Consider the following 22264-nt stretch of genomic DNA (forward strand, 5'->3'; position numbering starts at 1 on the left):
CAGATGGACCCTAACAACAGTAGTTAAGACTTCATAAAAAAAGTAGCTAGTTTTAACACCAAATCGTTGTCAAATAAAAATCACTGATGGATACACCGCATTTGTTACTCGAAAGTGAACTTTTTTGCCTTTAGGAAAAACAGGTCATTTAAAATATTTTGGTTTTTTTACCTGGAAATAGTGTGAAAAGCATTGGGCTCAGGCGGTTATTTGTTGAATTTATTCCATTCTTTTACACCAGTAGATAAAAGAATCATTTGTGTCCTGCAAATGACGCATCTTTGTTACGCTACAGCAGGGGCCACCGACCTTTTTAGAACTAAGACCGACATCTTGGTTACTAATGAATGCGACGGGCTACCAGTTTGACATATTCCAAGAAAAACAATAATTATAAAAAGTAAGGGATAACAGCTTTCTGCTTAAATTCCAGGATGAAGCAGGTGAACTTAATATTTACCTTCTTTAAACCTTTCAACTCACACGTCCAACTGTTCAGTACATTTTGGAGAGCTTGCTGTTCTCTTGGGGCTCCAGGGCAAATCATCCAGTATATTTTTCTTACTTTCTATAGGTTCCCACGTCTATACCTTTCTGTGACTCTTTCATTCTCCATAAATCTCCGTTGAAACCTGTTGACAAGATCGGCGAAGTACTGGTGTCAGGAAAAATCAATTGGTCCATTCATTGATCAAACATCTTATGTAATATTTACTGTTCATCTGGGTTTTCCGTAAAATAACTGAAGAAAAATCTTCGGACGGATCATTGTGTACATTTTATTTTGGTAGCGTGCTGAGGGGTTTTCCAATATAAAATACATATATGCCTTGGCTCAGTAAAAGTGGAGAAAGACTGACTAACACCCCTCCTTCTTCTTCTTCTTCTTGTCGTCTCACTTTCTGTTCCCTGATTATTATTCGTGCTATTAAATGGAGCTGTTCATTAGACGGCGGCATTATGAATCCCATTTGCATTCGCCCATATTCATATCGCATACATTAAAAAACAACACGCGCGTGACATTTGGGCTTCAGCGGGCATGTGAGCGCGCTGATGAATATATTCATGACTCTCCTCGATCCCGCCCCTGAAAAAAAGGAGGAGGAAAAAAAAAAGCACATTATACAATTTGATCCGCAGGTGAAACGGGCGCACGTTTTTGCCTTTTGTTGTTTGCGTTTTCAAAGTCGGTACGGCGGTTTAAACAATAAAGCCGACGAGATGCGAAGCAGCAACCGCTAAAACAACAAAAGGATTTCCTCAGGGGGAAGACGTGGACAGTAGTAAACTGGCCAAGTGGATCTCCAGACTTAAACTCTACAGAGAATCAATCAATCAATCAAAACTCGTCGCATGGACGCCAGAGCAAAGATTTCAACGCCGAACTGCAGAACATGCTAATCACTAGCTCACCATGCATCCCCAAGGAATAACATTTATTTTTCGTTACATTCTCTTTAATGTTGGTGCGACTTGGCATGTTACCTGCTTTCGGTGTTTGACCTTGGAGTTCCATGCAGTGGTGCCTCGAGTGACCCGACTTAATCACAAACTTCTCGAAATAAACATAAAACAAAGAAATACATTCTACTGTGTGTATTTAAAACAAACGCAAAGCCTCTCCTACCTTAATGCTAACATGCAATTGGTAACTATAGGCACACGGGCTAACAAATTAGCATCAATGCGGTATCTGGAAAAAAAAATGGTGCAGCAACACATGCACACTGATAATACTCACAGGCTTATATTCTTTATAGTCTGTGAAGAATGACTCATATTACTGCAGTACTGAGAAGCTGAGAAAGGAGATGAGTCCCCAGCATTAGTACCCGTATGTCTGTCTTATACCGCCCCCGGGCATAATCTGGCTCTGTTTTGACGTGTTTTGTCAAAAGTCTCGCAGATGTCACGCCATACGCCCGATTAGCCTGCTCGGGCTCGTCCCCTCCCTCTTCCCTCCCCGGCAAGGCCCGGGGGCGTCTCGCTCTTTGTGATCGTACACGCATTGTGCGCTTCGGTATGCTCGTGACGCATCATCAATCTGATTCATCCCGAGCTGCCTCGCTCCGCTGTTTGCCCTCTTTTAACTGTGTTTGTGTCCTTGTCGCGCTGGATGCGGCGCACGGACGTCAGTGAGGGGCCGACGTCGGGCCGCCGCCCCGGGCTGGTGAGCTGAACTGGGAGAAACGGCGCGCTGAGGATGCAGTGGGTCACCCTGGCCGTGGCCCTGGGGTTCGCGGCGGCGGCGGGTCTGGCCCGGGCGTCCCACGGCGGACCCACCCCCACCCCCACCTCCACGCACACGCCCCTGGTGGACAACTCCGAGGAGGAAGTGGACGAGCCCTGTTTCGAGCCGTGCACGTGCGAGGTCAAGGAAGGCGTGCTGCACGTGCATTGCGATGGCCGGGGCTTCACCAACGGGAGCCAGGTATGACTTCTCTGTTTTACATTTGTCCTATTTTGTATTTGCTTTAGTAGTTTGTTTTGACATAAATTTTCCATCTAATGTTTGCATTTTTAAAAATGTTTGTCACATATTTTGTATCATTTCCCAATATTTTTTGTGTATTTTTAATGTTTCACTATTTTCAAATGTTTCATTTATTTTATATTCATTTTTGATCTATTATTTAGTATTTTTAAATTATATATATATTCTCATATATTCTATTTTTGTAAAAAAAAATTGTTTCTTTTCTTATATTTTTCACCTAAAATTTTTGTCCTTTTAAAAAAATATTTCCCCCAAATTGGAAGGCATTAAACTTGGCAAGTCAATCCCCAAACTGAAACCCTATAGAGCATACTTTTTTACTTAAAGATGAGAATCCACTCCCAAAAAATATTGAAAAAATGTGTTGTTTCTTGCAAATAGAATTTTGTTTTTATTAAATGGATTGTTTTATGGCCTGAAATGTTTCTCATCAAAGTATTTACTATATATTTTATGTTACTACTGTTATTGTAAGTTAGCAATAGGCTATGGCACACTCCAACATGAAAAACTGGGATTTTTAACATGCATGCTTCTCTATTTTCAAATGTTTCATTTATTTTATATTCATTTTTTTATCTATTTATTTTTAAATTATATATTTTTCTCATATATTCTATTTTTGTCAAAAAAAAAGTATGTTTCTTACATACTTTTCACCCAAATTTTTTTGTTCTTTTTAAAAAAGTATTTCCCCAAAATTGGAAGGCATTAAACTTGGCAAAGTCAATCCCCAGACTGAAACCCTATAGAGCATACTTTTTATTTCAAGGTGATAATCCACTCCCAAAAAATATTGTAAAAAATTTGTTGTTTCTTGCAAATTGAGTTTTTTTGTTTTGTTTTACAACCTGAACTGCTTCTCATCAAACTATTTACTGTATTTTTTTACATTATTATCATGTTATTGTAAGTTAGTGATCGACTATAGCACGCGCCAACACACAAAAAAATCGGGAACTCCGCCATAAAGCGCAAATCACCTTGCTTTCTTCTTATCGAGTGTAATTATTGCGATGACTATGCCTCGTTCAGGTGTCACAGTCGTGGGTCCGCCCTTTCAAACTCAACCTCCAGAGGAACTCGCTGAGGCGTCTCTATAGCAACGGCTTCCAGCACCTTGGCAACGCAGTGTCGATAAACCTGGGCAACAACGGTCTGCAGGACATCCGGGTGGGCGCGTTCCACGGCCTGGCCAAGCTGAGACGCCTCTACCTCCACGAGAACAAGCTGGAGGTCTTCAGGAATGACACCTTTGCCGGCTTGGAGGCGCTGGAGTACCTCCAGGTAAGGTTGCGAAAGCAGTCGCGGTCTCGCAAACGGTAGAAGTGCGAGAATCTCCCCGGGAGATTTCTTTTCTCTCCCTCCATTTCTCACTTTGCCAAATGGAGCCGTCGCAGCTTTTTCTGACTAACTCTATTTTCTTGACAAGTTCAACACATTCCCGCTCACCAGTGGAAGGCCGTGCATTTAGTATCTCGGTCTTCAGTGGGTACTTAACCAATCTAATCCGCCTTTGAATAAAACATCCATCAGAGTGCAGTTATAGAAACAGTCAATACTACACAGAAAATATTAACGGCAAGCAACTGTGACACTGCAAGAGGATGGAAAAATTCTGGCACCCTCCGGGTTGACGTCATCGAGGTCCAGCGCCCTGGATTTGTAAGAATCTGAATTTGAAATTCGATTGATTAAACAAAGAGTCCCATTTCTGATATATCTGAAGTTCCACGGAGCAGAACTAATGATTCGAACATCCGCAAACGAAGTGAATCAACGCAACAAGTGAAGGGAAGATTTCAGGGAATGTAAATCCTAAATAGTTCGTAGATGTTTAGGTCGGCTGAGAAGGCCCGGCTGGCGCTGACCGCTCAACATTGCCGCCCGCTCCGCAGGCCGACTACAACGTTATCAAACGCATCGACAGCGGCGCTCTGAGGTTCCTGTACAAGCTGCGGGTTCTGATCCTCAACGACAACCTGATCCCAGTCTTGCCTGCTCATCTCTTCAGGTAACTGATCTGATTTCTCGGTAGAAAAGCCTCTTTTTTTTTTTTTTTTTTTTTTTAGCAGAGTACGCGCACCCCGACGATCTGGCCCGGTTTGAGCATTTTTATTTCTCTTCTGATCAAAGTCAGGAGAGGCCCGGTTATCAAGACAGATGATCCCAACGATTACCCGGCGATGTGGGCTCGTAAGAGTGATTTAAAGATTAACTTGAAAGATTGTCCCGTGGTTTTTGGCCCCAGGTTGTTTTCCCGAAGAGATCTGTGAGGAAGAACCACTCTTAACGCTCACACACTGCAGGATAATCGCTCAGGATGATCCTTTAGAGATCAGCGACATTCAGGCCTTTGCTGACTCTGATCGCGAGGGAGGAAAAAAAATGCTAATTTCTTGATTATCAGTATGTGGGTACCCATTTAATTGTAAAAAAAAAATCTTATATACTTTAAAAAAACGCATTCATCATCAGACTTCTCAGCAATTGGAGTTGCCATTCATTTCATTTCGCCTGTCCTCCCTCCCTCCTGTTCCAGATCTGTTTCGCTGACTCATCTGGACCTGAGGGGAAACCGTCTAAAGAGTCTGGCATATGCCGGGACCCTGGAATACGTGGGCCGCTCCCTCATGGAGATCCAGCTGGAAGAGAATCCCTGGAACTGTGGCTGCGAGGCGGTGCAGCTGCAGCAGTGGCTGGGTCAGATCCCCTACACTGCAGTGGTGGGGGACGTTACCTGCGAGTATCCCTTCCATCTTCACGGGAAGGACTTGAGGGAGATCCCTCGCAAGGAGCTTTGCGCTGAGCTCCCGGATAAAGACTTGCAAGTGGAAGGCGGGAGAGCCTCGGGGGGCACGCAGCCCCAACACTTGCCCCCTAATTCCAAGCCCAACCCCCACCCAGGGCGGGTTAGACCGACCAAACCCTCTTCCATGGTGCACGGCTCCCGTCAAAACACTCACACCTCCTCCACGTCCTCGACGTCTTCTTCCGCTGAGCGCAGGGACCGCGACCGAGCCCCGCGGCCCACCAAAAAGCCTCGCCCCTCAAGGACATCGCCCACATCACGCAGCCCCAACCAGAATCCCCCCGTGGCGGGTTACCAGACCCGGCCGCCCATTCCCATCATCTGTCCGCTGGGCTGCACCTGCAACCTGCACATCACCGACCTGGGCCTGACCGTCAACTGCAAGGAGAACGGCTTCCTCAACGTTTCCCAGCTGACGCCGCGACCGCTCAACGGACGCAAGCTGTACCTGAGCGGGAACCTGATCCAGAGAATCTACCGTACAGACTTCTGGAACTTTTCCAGCCTGGACCTGCTGCACCTGGGGAGCAACCGCATCTCCTACCTGCAGGAGGGGGCCTTCTCCAGCCTGACCAACCTAAGAAGCCTCTACCTGAACGGGAACAACCTGGAGAGGCTCAGCCCCGACATGTTCCTGGGACTGCAGAATCTCAGGTACGACGTTGTGACTGCGTATTTGGAGGTTTGTTTACAAGTACGGGGGAAATTAATTTCCCCGTGCCAGGAGGTTGCGCGCCGATTAGCATTTGACTGAAGCTTGAGTGAAAGGGAAGGCGGCCATTCTCCCTCGCAGGCTATCAATAGTCAGTCATAGCTCCCGGTGGCGAGCTCCAAGCCGAGGCTGCTGTGAGCGACAGCTGGGAAATAAACGAATATTTACATATGCACGCAAACGCCTTGATGAGGTGTCGAAATGAGCTCCCGAGGTAAAACGGACTTTTTGAAAGAAAAAAAAAAAAAAAAAAAAAGAAAATCACACTTTTTCCACAGTTGTCACATTCGTAACGTCAAGGTGAAAGTGAACAATGTGCCGGTGGTTAGCGCATCTGCCTCACGGTTTGGAGGTTCTGGGTTGGGATCTCGGCTCTGGATGGTCTTCTTATGCTTGCGTGGGTTTTCTCCAGCTACTCCGGCTACGTTTTGCATGCCATTGACCCCGTGCCTGTGGGGTCAATTGAAGACACTCAACCTCTCTGTGGTTGAGTGCAGGTGACTAGATGAGACCTGCAATTTACTGATAGGCCTCTCGCCCAAAGTCGGCTGGAGTTTGGCTCCAGCTCACCCAAAACCATGAGAATAAGCGCTGTAGTAAACGGAAGGAAGGGACGGCTTGCTTACCGGTGCCCGTAGGTTTGAACTCGAGGGCAAACTGGCTGGCGACCAGTTCAGGTTGTTCCTCGCCTCTCGCCTAAAAACAGCTGGGATAGGCTCCGGCACTCCCGCCACCCGTGTGAGGATAAGCGGAATGCGAGGTGGATGAATCAACGAATGTCAATCTGTTCACTGCATCTTTGCCCAAAGTCGGCTGCAATCGGCTCCAACCCACCAGCCACCGTAATCCGGGCACGGAGAAACTGCATCGATGGAAGTTCATCTGACAACCTCTACTGTTAATAACTAGATTTATCCATCTTATATATAAATAGAAATGACCGGACCATGGAAAAAAAAAAAAAAAAAAAAAGAATCTAACCTTTTGTTAGCCTCTGCTAGCGACTCCGGGGTGTATGGGCGCTAATTAATTTTAAAGCAGGCCTCATTTCGGCAGCGGAATTCTATTAACCGGCTTGGGCGCAAAGGAAAAGGATTTACTCTGGACTTGTACTAAGTCCACTCTTATTTCTATTATTGATTCGGAAGGGTCTTAAAGATTGATGGCGTCTGGCGTGATCGTGCAGTCTAACACGGGGGATGGGAAAAATATGGGCAGCGGGCCACATACGGGCTTCTCCGTGCTTTAATCAGGCCCAACGAGCATTTACTTGATCAAGAGTTCCGACATATTTGTTGCGTTCATTTTGTTGCTTTTCCCTCCTAATGTTAGTCATAAAAATGTATTCATTCTCATTATCAATTAGGTAAATTAAATGAGTGACAATTATTAAATAATTTTAGAAATAACTAAATATATATGGCGGCACGGTGGATCAGCTGGTTCTGAGGTCCCGGGTTCGATCCTGGACCTGTGTGGAGTTTGCATGTTTTCCCCGTGCCTGCGTGGGTTTTCTCCGGGTGGGCACTCCGGTTTCCTCCCACACCCCAAAAACATGCAACATGAATTGGACCCTCTAAATTGCCCCAAGGTGTAATTGTGAGTTCGGCCGTTGGTCTCGATGTGCCCTGTGATTGGCTGGCAACCCGCTCAGGGTTCAGGTATACAGGATAGCCTCGGTTCTCGAACATCCCCGTTTTCGAACAAAAATCGGTATTGGAACGCCCCCGACAAAACCCGGAAACAACATATTGCGTGTGACCAGACAGGCTGATAGGCTGTCGTGAATTCCCACGCTGCTGAAAAAACCCGGAAATAACATAATGTGCGCAGTGCAAGCAGTTGACCCACCCGCAACGCGTTTTGTTATTGTCAATTCGAACGCCCCCCCCACCCAAAAAAAAAAACCGGACATGACATAACGCGCGCGGCGCAACCTGCGCATTTTTGTTATTTTGTATAACGCAGCCTCTGTACACAGACGTGTCCTGGTAGTTTTTCTTCTTATCGACTAAAGCATACATTTTAAGCAAAAACTAAATATACTTCCTAAATTATTTTATTTTCTAAAGTATTTAAACTATACATGTATTTCTACTATTCAGTTTATTATCAGGAAAAGCTAAAAAAAAATGCTTTAAAAAGCCCAATTTTTTTAGGCTTGGAACGCATCATTTCTTTTTCCATTCATTGTAATGGGCAACATTGCTTCGGTTTTCGAACAAATCCCTTCTCGAACATCACACACATACGCACATATATATATATATATATATATATATATATATATATATATCCACATATGTAAAAATCCATTTTTACCTCAAATATCCCGAGCCATCTGTCCTTTTCAAAATCAAATGCGGCCCTTGAGCACGACTTTTCCTGGCCCTAATCTAACGTGACGATCCAGCCAGGCAGTCACGCTTGTATGTCAGAACACACAACACACACATACATGCGCACACACGCACACCCACATCACGGCTTGACAGCGATCAGCTGTGCGAGCGGGCGAAAAGTGCGCAATAAAACAAATTCATGTATGGCTAATTTCCATAAATATTCATTTATGTAATTACAATGCTGAGAGGCGAAGATGGCAATTTACCCACCGCTGCTCTTACTAAACGACCCACTTGCAAACGTCATTTTGTTCTTTAAAAAAAAAAAGAAATCTTACAGGTAATGAGTTTAATCGGGGCTCAAACACCCGCACACGGGCGCCGATTGCGACGAACGCCCGTTCGCAGGACGCTTCTCTCAGGCCCCTCTCGCCCTCCGGCTTCAGGTACCTTTACTTCGAGTACAACGAGATCCGAGAGATGGAACGGGGAACCTTGGACGCCATGCCGTCGCTCCAGCTCCTGTTCCTGAACGCCAACCTCCTCCGGAGTCTTCCTCTGGGTGTGTTTTCCGCCGTCAACCTGGCTCGCCTCAACCTGAGGAACAACCACCTGCTGCAGCTCCCCACGGAGGGCGTCCTGGAGCACCTGACGGGCTTGGTTCAGGTTGGTTAAAAAACGGACCCGCCGGATGATTGATGACTTTAAGCGTTTTCATGAAGAGACCCCTGCCAATACAAATGCATAAATAATCTTTGCTACTCAAACACGTTGCACGAGTCCATCACTTTTAAAATTAATACATACAGTATATCCATTCACAGTGCACAAATAACATTTATTTTCCTTTCTGCTATTGCGTAAATGCAAAACGGCTGCCTCATTCTGGAACTCACAGATCCCTCTGGTGTATTGCAGCAAGTTGAGGTTTTCTCCAGCGGCATTAACGGCAAAGACGACCTGACGACTCCCAAGAACTTTGCGGATCTTGCGATATTTCGAAGAAGTCAGACTACCGTAATTCCCGGCCTACAGACCGCGCCTGGTTACAAGCACTCACCGAGTACATTTGTAAAGGAAATACCATTTGGTACATGCGTACGCCGCAGCTGTGTAAAAGCCTCAAGTGCCCACATTGAAACCCACATTGAAACACGAGATATTTACAAAGAAAGACAGTACACAGAAAGAGTTGAATGCTAACCCTAGCACTAACGCCAGCGCCGCACTAAAGATAGTGCTAACGCCAGCGCCGTGCTGGCACTAACGGTAACAGGGCCGGTTAAAATAAAACTTACCGGTCAAATATCACTGAGACACGCCAGTAACACAGCAGCAACACGCTAGCACAACGCTAACAGTGCCAGTAAAACTCTCTTCCCCGGCACATATATTCCACCAGTCTCACTCTTACTTTTACCGCTTGAGTGCCCCCTTGCGGCCGTTAGAAAAAAAAAAAAAAAAAGCACAAATTAGCCGCATCGCCGCATGAACCGCAGGGTTGAAAGCGTGTGAAAAAAGTCTCGGAAATTACGGCAATCATTTTTTAAAAACTTTAACGTCGGTGATGTAGATTTTGATTTTTGTCCCCCCCAAGCGCAACAAGAACTGATCTGAATAGGAAGCTTTGTTTTTGAACGTCAACCATTTTGAAAAACCTGGCGACTTTCAGCAAATTCTCATTATCGTGAGCGACAGCCAGGGAAGAGGTAGATTGGCTCGCCGTCGCCTGTTTACGACACACGCAAACAAATGCGCTTAAGTATATTTACTTGACATGTCAGACGACCAGATTAAAAGAAACTAACACGCCCGTTGCCAAGATACGTCATATTTTCACAGCTTGACAAAAAAAAAAAAAAAAATGCAGAAAACAAGCCCCGCTCTTGGACCACGTTACCGTGTTTTGGGCTATTTCGATATTTCCACCCCTTCAAGGCTCTGAATTCCTGGCACCAATGATGCGAGATGATTATGTTTTTTAAAAATGAAGAATGAGGAATGACAAGGTTTCAGGAACCTTATTTAGGAAGCTAAAGCAACTGAAAACGACTGGCTCATATCAATTTGTTTTGCAGGTGTTGTTTTTTTTTTCCAAAAGGACTTGCTAACAAATAAGAGAGCAGAACCAGGGTCTCGTGTAACACATTATTGTTACAAAAAAAAATAGGAAATATAATAATATTAAAAAAGACTGGGATAAAAATCAGCAAGGGCCAATCATCCGAGTCCATACATTCTGATAATCGGGCCTAATTCGTCGCTTTCGATGAAAGAGACGATTAGCAGATTAGCGGAAGATTACGCTAGGTGAGTCGGCATCCCGGGAGGTTGCTGGAAATTAAAATCGACGAGCCAATTTTGACAAAGTAAGAAGTCGAACCGACAGACGTTTCATTTCAAATGCGGGCAGTAAATATGAAACTAAAATGTGAAATTATACATACCTGAAAAGTCGGTAGTATACGTGGCTTTGGTGCTTCTCGCCGCTTGCGGCGCGCAACGCTGGTCGTATGGAATACGTCACACGCTCAAGGATGCGAGATTTTCCTCGTCACGTTTGAAAAATGGGTTGAGACGTTTCAAATCGATACGCGAGCGCAAACACGGCAACGGCGCGGCAGAGCGGGAGCTGTGAGACGGCCGCACTACAGACGCGTTTGGCGGCCATTAAGTGCGCGAGGTGGCGAGGAAGATTCTGCTGCGCACTTGTGCGAAAGCCACCGAGGGAACCGAGCTGAGGACGTGTCAGGGGAGGAACAGAGAGGATGCGCTAGCCGAGCACGGGAAGCCAGGAGGCTGAGATGCGCCGGTAGCCGAGGACCCCAGGGGGACTGGGCTTACCGCGGCGGAGGATCTGGAGGACTGGGAACGCGAGGCAGAAGAATAGCAGCGTGGCTTTGGTGTGGTCTCTTGAGGCTTGAAACCCCGAGACCCTTTCGACTTTCGACTGGGTGCAAGGAAGCCACGAGGCTCAGAGCTTCAGATACCCGTCTTGGAAGTGAAAACTCGGGGGTAGAAAAGAACAGAACAAGCCTCGATGAATCCGGAAAACCAAAGTCAGCAAAAGTTCGACTGAGTCAGTACCCTGTGGCGATTTTTCCCTTTTCCGGTCCTGACAATCCCCGAAGCCAAAAACTCTTCTTAATTTGAGTAACGCTCTGATTGTCAAAGATTATCCCTCGCGATCAGTCTGTGGTGTGAGGTGCTACAAATAATCGCCAACTAACAGATTAGCAAATTTTAGAGTTTAATTTCAAGATTGATTAATCGGTTCGAGACATTTTCAGCCGCTTGACCTGGACGAAAAGCCGCAGGGATGTGCTTCTACACCACCAGTACATAATGATATTCCGGCGAGCTTTATTTACTCCCCCCCCGTCTAGCTGAGTTGTTGCCGTTTTGCCGCACTTCTCCGTTCTGGTCCTTCCCGTTTTCCTTTTGACTTGACATCAATTGCAATCTACTGTTAACGTTGTTTCATACGACAACAGGCGAGATGTAAGACTGCACAGCTGCAGCCTGCGCCGCGTGTCGTGTCGCGGCACGCGGGACCACGCCGGGGGCCTCGGCGACCATCGCCGGGGAAGATTGCAAGCGGCCGGATTTGCATAAGTGCTCTTAATAAATCAGGAGAAAGACTAACACCCCCCCCCCCCCACTCTCGTCAGACTGTCGAGCTTTTGCACGTCTGACCTTGCGATCACGTGACAAAACACAATGAAGCGATAAGGACGCTTGCTGAAGAGGTAAATTTTTCACCTTGGAGGATGTCGCCGAGTGGAGATTTTCTCGGCGGTGCGGTGGGGGGGGGCGGATTAGCCTTGGATGAGGCAGGCGGGTGGGGCTTGTCGCGGCTGTTTTCTTAAAAGTTTGTTCAGGTAAAAAAGGAGGACAAAAGTCACGTGGTCGTGGAAGATCCCGCCGAGGACTGCCCTTCGAACCGCCACAAAATGGCTTCCGTCGATCACCTGCACGCCGAGTCGTCGAAATTCCTTCCGGTATGCGCGCGTCAGTGCTACCTCCCTGGACATCCTAATCACGAGATGACAGGTTCCAGGCGTTCCCCAGAGCGTTGCGCAAAACCGTCCGAGATATCGAGCGGTACATTCATCGGCCGTCCGTCCATGCGGAGGACGGACTCCAGGCGCGGCCTCTCGGCGATCCGTCGAACCGCCGTAGCCGACGGGATCGCCGGCTACAAACCCGACACCGTGTCGGGCGGCTACCCGCCTCCGGTAGCCGAAGCCGAAAGACAACTCCCGCGGCCCGTGAGATCGACGCTATCGCAACTCCGTTCGGGGCGGTGTCACAAGCTCAACGACTATCGGCATCGACTCGACAACGACATTGTCGATACGTGCCGATTGTGCGTCACTGGCACTTGTCAGTTCGTTGCGTTTATCGCATGTTGAATTCTCCACTATTGTTCGTAAGTCTAGTGTAAAGCTATCCTTGTCACAGCGAGTCTGTGCCCTTTTGTTTGTTTACGTCTTGTCAAGTTCGTAGTTTGTACCATAGTCATCGGACCTCGTTACATGTTTTTGGATCCCGCCTTTAGTCTAGCCTCGTCGGACTGCTACACCTGGTTTTGACCCGTTTCTGGAACAAAGCCACTCTGATCATTATGTCTTTGCCCGGGAGTCCTGCATTTGCGTGGCACTGGTTCATGACATGTACAATGAATGTTTCTCAAAAAGATGGCGGTTTGGACTTGGCGGCCTGTCCCTCCCAAAGAAAAAAAAAACATGAAATGAAATTAAAAAACAACCCTATGCAAAATGTGTAATAATGTCAAATTAGATAGATCTTTCTGTACGGCGTTAATAAGTATATGTAACGCAATTAAAAGGACATCATAACGCCGCAATGTTTTGAGCTCATTGCAAAACAGAGTTACGCGTCCGTCGACCTCCATCTCCGTCGGTGGTTCACTTTGCGTTCAAAATCGGCCCATTGTCACGATCATAAGCGTGCCGAGTCTTTGCGAGCGTCAAGAAGAGGATTAGACCTTAACACCCACTCGGAGACACGGTGCAAAAACCCCTCCCCGCCGGCACTCTCAAAAACACATTAGAAAATGCTTAAATGTCACCATAACGAGAGTTTTCCTCTCCAAAGCAAGGAACGAAAAAAAAAAAAAAAATCCTCAAGTGATTCAGCTTTTGAGTCGAGGCCAGAAATGATTACAGTTGAGGAAATGAGCACTCGGGGAGCGTTCTCCGGTAATGACCACGTACAAAATAAACACACCCTCCGCCGGAGTGACAATTCGGCACAAAAGCATAAACAGAAGCCTCCGTGTGAAGTCGCCGGATTTAAGACGCAAACGCGTGGCGCGCCCGTACGTATAATCGCTTCATGAATATTCACCGAGAAGCAGAGGCGGCAACGCGTGTCATTTTCTCACGCTGATATGTGGGTCGCGATCCACCAGAGAGTTTGGCGGCGATGCAAACAAAACACCAAAAGAAAAGCTGGCGAGAACCGCGGCGGGCTCTCCCGTACGTCGCCCGCGTGCCCGCATCATTTCGGAAACGTCGTCCGTTTTTGTGAACGGCTAGCTACATGAATGTGACCTTTAAACCAAAATCGGGAGTTTCAACACAAGAACCGTACGCGGAACGCAAACTCCGTGAAAGTCGGCCATGTCAACCACTACATTACCTCGGAGAAACCTGTCATGAAATCCAGTACAAGAGATTTTTGCCCTGTTCTAAACCGGAATCCGGACATATGGCTCCTCAGCTGTCACGTTCCACCTGACTAGTTGCTAACTTTGTGGCTCGCTCACAAGGGCGTCTTTGCCGCCACCCCCCCTTCCCCAAATGACAAGTTGCAACTATCAGTGCGATGAAAATGATCCATGACCTTCTGCGGAAATCCGCCTTTGCCAAACACGACTCCAGACGATAAAGCGAGGTTTCAGTTTTTTCGGGGCAGCGCTGACTTAATTTTACATCAAAGCTAGCCAGCTGCAAACATTTTTTGCGAAGAAAACGGATCACGATTAGGATCTCGTGCATCTGCGGCAAACTACAGGGAGTCCTCGGTCTACGACTGAGATCCGTTCTTACGGTAGCGACTTATCTCGAATTTTGACCATTAAACTCAGAATTGACATCAAAATACTTTGTATAAAAAAAACAAATAGATTGAAATAAACAAGATGACGTAGTTAGCATGACGGCTGGGAGGTGGATGGAGAAGAAGAAGAAGGGGAGGCGGTGCTTAGCTATTGCCAAGGAACCTGGTCCTCTATCGTCTCCATCCCCACAAGTATCAAAGAACCTTGTTTTGCGATCATTGTATCCGACATAGGAACGGAACCCTTCACGTGCGCTAAAATACGGGCTTTGTCTTTAATAGTCGTCACCTGAAGTCTTGGTGGTGGTGGCGTCTCCCCTTCCTCCAATGTTTTTATGATCTTGAGCTTCGTTTCCACGGTAACGGGTTTTGTTTTGGCTGCGGAAGCATTGCTAAAAGACACAGTTTCCTTATGTGGGGCGATGATGTCTAAAAAGGACGGCGAAAAATGCGAAAATACTCCCGGCGCGCAAACACGGACGAGCATTAGCCAGACAAAATGGCGGCCGGGCGAGGGGCGTTGTAAAGTCGAAACATTTTAGGTCGAGACCGTCACCCGAGGACTCCCTGTACTGGAGTCGTTTTTTTTTTTTTTTGCGAAGGAACACTGAGTGAAGGTGTAGACTGCTATGTTAGCATGCTGTGCTCGCTAGCCAGCAGCTAACATTTGTGAGCAAAATGATTTTTGACATGACAGACATTGCGCAAAGATGCAGACTTCTAAGTTTCCAATTTTTTGTGACCAAAACGACCATTATTTCGATCTCCTGTAACTGTTTTGAGATTATTTTAATAGACAATACGATACCGGGTGAAAACGTCGACCGCGACATTCACGAGCTGCTACCTGTTCGGGAACAAAAGAACCATAAATTCATATCTGTTACTGGTGTTGTGAATTTAGATGCCATTTGTTGAAAGTTAGCAATGAGTCACGACTGCTACGTTAGCGGCTCATGCTAACCGCTGACTGGCTATCCGCCATCTTTTTGCGAACCAAAATGGTCGTGTGAGCTCCGTGAGTCACGATAATCATGGAGGTTGAAAAATACTGGAAATTCCACCTTAATTACAAAAAGTTTTTCAATATTTTTCTGGCTATAGCAGCAACGTGAGCGCCCTCACCTTTATGATCAAACCAAAGCTTGACCATGACCGTGGCGTGACTTAATCATATTAATATTGATTCGGGACGGGATCATTTTCTAGTAGTCTATTAGCAGATTAGTTGTCTGTCAATAATAATAATAATAATTTTTAAAAAAGCTCTTTATTTTCACACCAGTGCCACACGTTCTTTTATCTGCTTTCCAAAAATATGCCCGTGGATATAATTACAACCGGGGCGGCGAAGATTTCACGACACGCCGTGTGGAGTGTACTAATGTATTTCACGCTGGCTCGCTAATATTTTGGATTATGAGGGAAGACAAAAAGCAGACGCTCCGACACTTTCTGTCGAGATGACACGCAGATATCATAGTAATAACAGATTTTTTATGGCGTTGTCATCAAACTGCGACAAAGAAAATGGCCGACTTCCTTTTGAATTCGGAGCAGAAACTTTTGCGTGTCGATCAGATCAGCTGATTTTTTCCCCCAAAACTTTTTATGGGCGTGACTTAATTACTTTATGACTGCATTACTTTAATTTCGGGGTCCTGCTCTGATAAATAGGCCCATCCAATATGGCGTCGCTTGGTAAAACTGGTCAGGTGCAATTTTTTTCTCGAGCGTTCCAGACCGAGCGCGAAATGGCTGCTTCAAATCAAATGGCCGACTCCCTCTTCCACTTCCACTTCAGGCATGGATTCGTCACAGTTCAGAGGTTGTGGGTTGAAATCCAGACTCCTACGAGCCTGTGTGAGGCAATTTTGGTTTTCTCCAGGTTCTCTGGTTTCTTCACACAGCCCCAAAACATGCACGGTAGATTAATTGAGGACTAAATTGCCTGTAGGTGTGAATATAAATTCTGATTTTGTCTATTTGTGCCCTGGGATTGGCCGGCGACCAGTTTGGGGTGTACGCCGCTTCTTGGCTTAAGCCAGCGAGGATGTGGTCCACTCGCGACCTTGATCACGATCAGGAGTACTGAAGACGGATGGATTCTCGAGACTTTTGCGACTAATTTCCACGTTGATAGGTGGAAGTGATGTGGAGGACATTTTCAGGGGGTGCTAATTAGTCCAAAATGGCCGCTTTAACGGCACGTCGGATCAGCTGGTAAAGCCTCACAATTCTGAGGTCCCGGGTTCAATCCTGGACCCGTCTGTGTGGAGTTTGCATGTTGTCCCCGTGCCTGCGTGGGGTTCCTCCAGGTGCTCCGGTTTTCTCCCACATCCCAAAAACATGCAACATTAATCGGACACTCTAAATTGCCCATAGGTGTGATTGTGAGTGCGGCTGTTTGTCTCGATGCACCCTGCGATTGGCTGGCGACCAGTTAACCGGGTAACCCACCTCCTGCCTGTTGACAGCTGGGATAGGCTCCAGCAGTCCTCGCGACCCTCGTGAGGATAAGCGGCAAAGAAAATGGATGGATGGCCTTTTCAAACCAAAACGGATAAGTTTCTGTTCAACTCATAGATCAACATGTATTTTTGTCACAATGGTGAATTATTTTTTTACTGACTTTTTTTCCAGTGCTTCTAATCCACCATTTTATCCTGTCACGTTAACAAAATAAGTAGGCGGCTTTTGCACAACTGCCGCAAGACCACGACGCAAACAAAAGCGCGCACGAAATTCTTCCCCGTGCTGCAGCGCAATTATGTGACCTGCACAAATACCACATCACGCACTTTTCACATCTATATTGCAGTTGGTCCATGCGACATATTGCGAACTCTTCATTTTCGCTCCCCGTGGCATTGTTCAAAAGAACAATGGGGGCGCGTTTGTCAGCATGTGCACGAGGCCTGGCAAGAGGAGGGGGGGGGGGGGGGGGGAAAGAGGGAGCCGATTGCTGGAGCACGTCGAGAAAAAACAAACATTCAGACTTATATTCACACTTACGGACAATTTAGAAAACAATTTACAATCGAGCGTGAACGCTTTGGGAAAGCGGGAGGGATTCGGAGCCAGGTTTCAAACTCACAAAATTACAATAAAGATCGGGGGGGGTTGGGGGGGGGCATATTGTCCTCGGTTTCCTTCCGCATCCCAAAAACATGCAACATTTATTGGACACTCTAAAATTGCCCCGAGGGGTGACTGTGATTGCAGCTGTTTGTCTCGTGATTGGCTGGCAACCAGTTCCGGGTGTGCCCAGCCTCCTGCCTCCAGCACTACCGCAACCCCCGTGAGGATAAGCAGCTAACAAAATGGATGGATGATTTCAAAACTAGGTCGACGCCGACTTTCCGCCTTGAAACAAAAAAGTTCTGCCTGGAACCATGTTTGAACTATTGTTTCACCCGGACATTTGTTGCAGACGGACGCAGTGTCGGGCCACCGATAAACGTTGCCAAAAACCGAAGAGGAGCGTCCGAGAGTGGTATTTAAACACACTATTAGATGTGTAATGTACAAATCATATCTGAGCGAGCTAGTGCGCTAATGCTAATCATGAATGCTAACCATTTAGCGAAGGCTGATTTTGTTTATACCTAACTCTCAATCCCAACATTAGCATTCGAAGGTGTAGAAGTAAAGTCGTTTTTTTGTTGTTTTTTTTTTAAATGGGAGTGGAGCAGTTAAGCGAGCACGCGATGAAATATCAATTGGAAAAATCGATTCTAAAAAGATTTGATCGTGATGGGCCCGAGTGATGACACGCGGTAACTAACGACTGCAACGGCCGTGCTGCCCGCCGACTTCCGCGACAACAATAACAACGACAAAAGAAAGCTCATTAATTCAGGCTAAATATATTCCAAAAGCGTTATTATAAATTCTGTTTGGTTATGCTCACAAGCCACATCAAAAAAAGGCGAAAAAAAAAGAAATAAACAAAGTGTGTGTGCCACTTTGTTGCCGCTATTAATTTAGCAAAAAAAAAAAAAAGCTCGCCGTTAATTACACGCCGTTTTCCCCGCTGGCTCATAACTCGCCTGCAACGCAGCGCCTGTCACCGCGCTAACTGACGGCGAGTAATTTATACCTCCCGCCTCCTCCAAGCAGGTTTGATTGACGGCTCGACGGCAAATAAGTGACCGGCCGTCGAGATTGTAAACTGCGTGAGCGCACGTGCTCACAAGTGGAGACGCGAGCGCAAGCCCGGGAGGTGAAAGTAGCTAACTGGCTATTGGACGGGAAAATTGGGGAGTGGGGGATTGGCTGAATGCGATAAAAAAAAAGGTCACAATTTTACAATAACCCTTGTGAGGATAAGCGGTTGGAAAATGGATGGATGAGTAAAAAGAAGAATAAAGTTGTGGGAGTGAACTTTTTAACATGGAAAAAAATTATGAATTATAAATAATTTTTATGAGATGAGAAAATAAAGCGTTACAAGAAAAGGTCGCTTGTAGGGAAAGTTGTTTTTACAAGATTAAATTCTAAATGGTAAAAGGAAAAATAAAAAATTTAAATTGCAATTTTAGCCAAATAAAAACATTTTTAGGAGCAAACATCTTGTGACTTTAAGACAGAGTTTTCTGAGATTAAAAGTCAAAAAGTAAAAATAGTGAATTTGTTACAAATGACTCAATTTTTAAATCATAAATTTAAAGTACTACAGGGCAAAAACATGCTGTTTTGCAAGCATAAAATCATAATATTACAGTAATAAACTCATAGTACAAGGATAACGTCCCATGTATTACAATTGTCAAAACTAAGTAAGTTATAATATTACAAGAATAAACGATAAATAAAAGCTTGCAATTTTGTGAGAATAAAGTCATTATCTTATATTATAATTATTATATTCTTCTTATAACAACATATATAAATTATCATTATTTTATTATACATTGTAACTATTATATTATTATTGTTATAATATAACATAATGTATATTATATTATTATTACACGAAAAATACATTTTAGAGTAACACTACTAAAGTCCAGAGTATACGCAATAAATTTGAAATATTGAGAGAAAAAAACAACTGGAGTTGTCATATCATGACTATAAGCATGCAAAGAATATGTACTGTTGTAAAAACAATGAGAAAAATATGGAATTAAAAGCTTGCAGTTTGAAGAATAGGTGAAATATTACATGCATTTCGTTTATACGGAAGTAAAAAAAAAAAAAGAAAATTACATTAGATTCATTTTATGACAGATAATGTGACGATAATAAGAGCAAAAGTATTTGCCATTTTAATGAAGTCAGAATCTGAAAAAAAAATACCTCTTTTATAACTATAAAATCAGAGCACAAAAAGAATAAAGTTGAAGAGCTGATGGTGGGAGTTTGGAGAAACTTGGAAGAGAAAAAAAAAAAAGGAAAGAAAAGAAAGTGAGCTGACATTTTGCTGAATGTCATAAATCTCCACTTTTAAGTGGCTTTAATTAAAAGGCAAGGAAAAGTGCCAGCTCCTGCCCTCCAGTTAGCCGTGACATCGCACAAATGACTGCACGGCGGCGCACCACTTCAGAAATTGCACCGCGGGGAGGGGGGCGGGGAACCGAGAAAACCGAGCCGCCTTGAAGGCGGCGGTCGGGAAAGCTCCGGCGTGCTGACGACAAATTCGACCCGAGGGGACTCGTTTTATCCAAAAAGGAGACTGAGGAGACCAGCGAGACTCCGGAGTACAACTCCTTTCCGGCCGTGTACCCCCACGTCGTACCGACGATTATGGGACAAATATTGCGGATAAACGTGCAATTTTGCCAGGATGAGAAAAAAATATGCAAATATAGCGGACTAAATATTCAAATGAAGGGACAGAAAGAGGTCCGTACGGAACCAGGTTTGGCTGACCGGTTCCGACTCCAACACCCGTTCTGAGTCCCGTACCCGTACCCGTTGAGTACCCGTTTTATTAATTTCTCACGACAAAAGGTTATAAGATTACAAATTCAAACGGAGGAACAGATAAAACAAAAAAACAAAAAAAAAACACGAATACTAAAGTAAACATTTCTAATTTTGAAGAGGATCTGCTTTGAAGTCAGCAAGGGGGTGTCGCCGGGTCACACTCCGGGTCACACAGCGCTCGGCCAAAGATGATGGAATTATTGTTTGCTCACGCATTTGTTTATAACAGTCGCAAATTTCACAATCGAAATAAAAGTTACGATTTTACATTAAAGTACGTGCGAGTCCTCGAGGCCACGCCCATTTCCACCAGCGGAATTTTCCACGGATGCGCCGTCGGCCCTCCGGAACGGGCCGAGCGGATCCCGATTTGAAAAGCGGCGCACGGGCCGAAAAGGGGGAAGAATCCTCTTGTAGCCGCTTTAAAGGCGTACAAGTTCTTCTGCAGGCTTCCTAACATCTTTTATTGATGGCAAATCGCGCTTTTTATAGCCGCGCCGTAAACGCCGGCGCGCCGCAGTTTTCCGTGACCCGGGAGTGGCGTTGTTTACATTTTGAAGTGCTCTTCAAACCAAACCGACGTTGACAAAAACGCTGTCGTCGTGAACGCGAGCTTCCCGCTATCGACGGGGACTCGTTTTGCGGGCGGTAAAGATAAAGGAGAACATATTTCTTGCTGTGCATTTCTCCAGGTGGACCTGCAGCAGAACCCGTGGGAGTGCAACTGCGAAGCGGCGCCCCTCAAGCGCTGGCTGGAGGGCCTTAGCGCCGTGGTGGTGGTGGGCGAGGTGGTGTGCCACTCCCCAGAAAAAACCAAAGGCGTGGACCTGCGCTCGCTCTCCATGGAGGTTCTGTGCCCGGAGCTGGAGCCCCAAGAGGAGTGGGAGCAGCGGGGGGTCACCTCGGCCACGGTCGACGGGGGAGCGCCGGGCGCTCACCCCGACGCGGAGCCCAGTCCCCTGATCCCCCCCGGGAAGGAATCCATCCCGCTCTCGGTGCTGGTTCTCAGCCTTCTGGTTCTGTTCGTGTCGGCGTTTTTCGCCGGGGCGGCGCTCATCGCGTACACCCTGCGGCGGCGGGACAAGCTCCCCTTCCGCCGCCAGGGGGAGGTGGACCTGGCCGGCATCCAGATGGAGTGCGGGATCTTCACCGAGGGGAACCACCACCACCACCACCACCACCACGGTCTGGCCGAGACGCCGCCCCAACATAACCACGTCTACGACACCATCTCGGTGGCCAAAAGCCCCGACCCCGCGGAGAAGAAAAGGAGGGCGTCCGGCGGGTACCGATCCACGGCTGAGAAAGACAGAGAATGGACCCTCCGGATGACCTCGTCCCCCATCAGCACCGTGGCCGGGGCCGTGGGCCCCCTGGCGCCAGGCCTCCACGAGAACGGCATCCTGTGCCCCACTGTGATAGACAGCCAGGGCCCCACACCCAAGGTAGAACTGGTGGACTGCCTGTTCAGACTCCCCACCCCGGAGTTCCAGGACCTGCGAGACAGGTACTCCAGGCCGCCGCCTTGCTACCCTCACCCGCAGGACGCCCAGCTGCAGGACGCCGCCACCTCCGCCGGGTCCCAGATCCGCGTGGTCACCGCGGCCGAGGAGGACAGCGAGCCGGGCGCCCGTCTGATGACCACGCCGGACTACATGGAGGTTTTGGACCGTTCCTACCAGTTTTAGCTGCCACCCCCCCCCCTGTGGAGCTCCTGTACAGAGGCGGGAGAGGAACCGCACTCCAAACTATTCCCGGATAACAAAGCTGGGTCACTTTTGTGCCCCGCGTACTCCTCGTATGGGGCAAGGATTACCGATTTCCCGGATCTGCGCCCGGAGGGAACGACTCGGGCTGCACGTCGGTTACGGGGG

The 22264-nt window shown here is 46.7% G+C and overlaps 1 protein-coding gene and 1 long non-coding RNA gene across 2 annotated transcripts in view; one reads left to right on the forward strand and one right to left on the reverse strand.

Annotated features, from left to right (window-relative positions):
* LOC133513484 (uncharacterized) overlaps positions 1–22264 on the reverse strand; it is an 83829-nt gene that overhangs the window by 19149 nt on the left and 42416 nt on the right. The window contains exons 2-3 of the long non-coding RNA XR_009798505.1: positions 8708–9097; positions 461–632 (exon numbers count right to left, since the gene is read on the reverse strand). This is a non-coding gene — a long non-coding RNA (uncharacterized LOC133513484). The remainder of the gene's footprint in view (positions 1–460; positions 633–8707; positions 9098–22264) is intronic.
* LOC133513483 (SLIT and NTRK-like protein 3) lies at positions 629–22085 on the forward strand. The gene is made up of 6 exons (XM_061844336.1): positions 629–2434; positions 3536–3787; positions 4399–4514; positions 5043–5966; positions 8816–9035; positions 21083–22085. Exons 1-6 carry the CDS (start codon positions 2207–2209, stop codon positions 22076–22078), a joined length of 2736 nt encoding a protein of 911 aa, XP_061700320.1. The 5' UTR covers positions 629–2206; the 3' UTR covers positions 22079–22085.

This window comes from Syngnathoides biaculeatus, chromosome 15 (assembly GCF_019802595.1).
Source record: "Syngnathoides biaculeatus isolate LvHL_M chromosome 15, ASM1980259v1, whole genome shotgun sequence".
Classification (NCBI taxonomy): domain Eukaryota; kingdom Metazoa; phylum Chordata; class Actinopteri; order Syngnathiformes; family Syngnathidae; genus Syngnathoides; species Syngnathoides biaculeatus.

What these genes read in the sequence shown, in the direction of transcription:
- LOC133513483 (XM_061844336.1), top strand. Translation starts at nt 2,207, where the DNA reads ATGCAGTGGGTCACCCTGGCCGTGGCCCTGGGGTTCGCGGCGGCGGCG. An exon ending in GCTTCACCAACGGGAGCCAG is followed by an intron (nt 2,435 to 3,535) that starts GTATGACTTCTC and finishes TGCCTCGTTCAG; the next exon opens with GTGTCACAGTCGTGGGTCCG. An exon ending in AGGCGCTGGAGTACCTCCAG is followed by an intron (nt 3,788 to 4,398) that starts GTAAGGTTGCGA and finishes CCCGCTCCGCAG; the next exon opens with GCCGACTACAACGTTATCAA.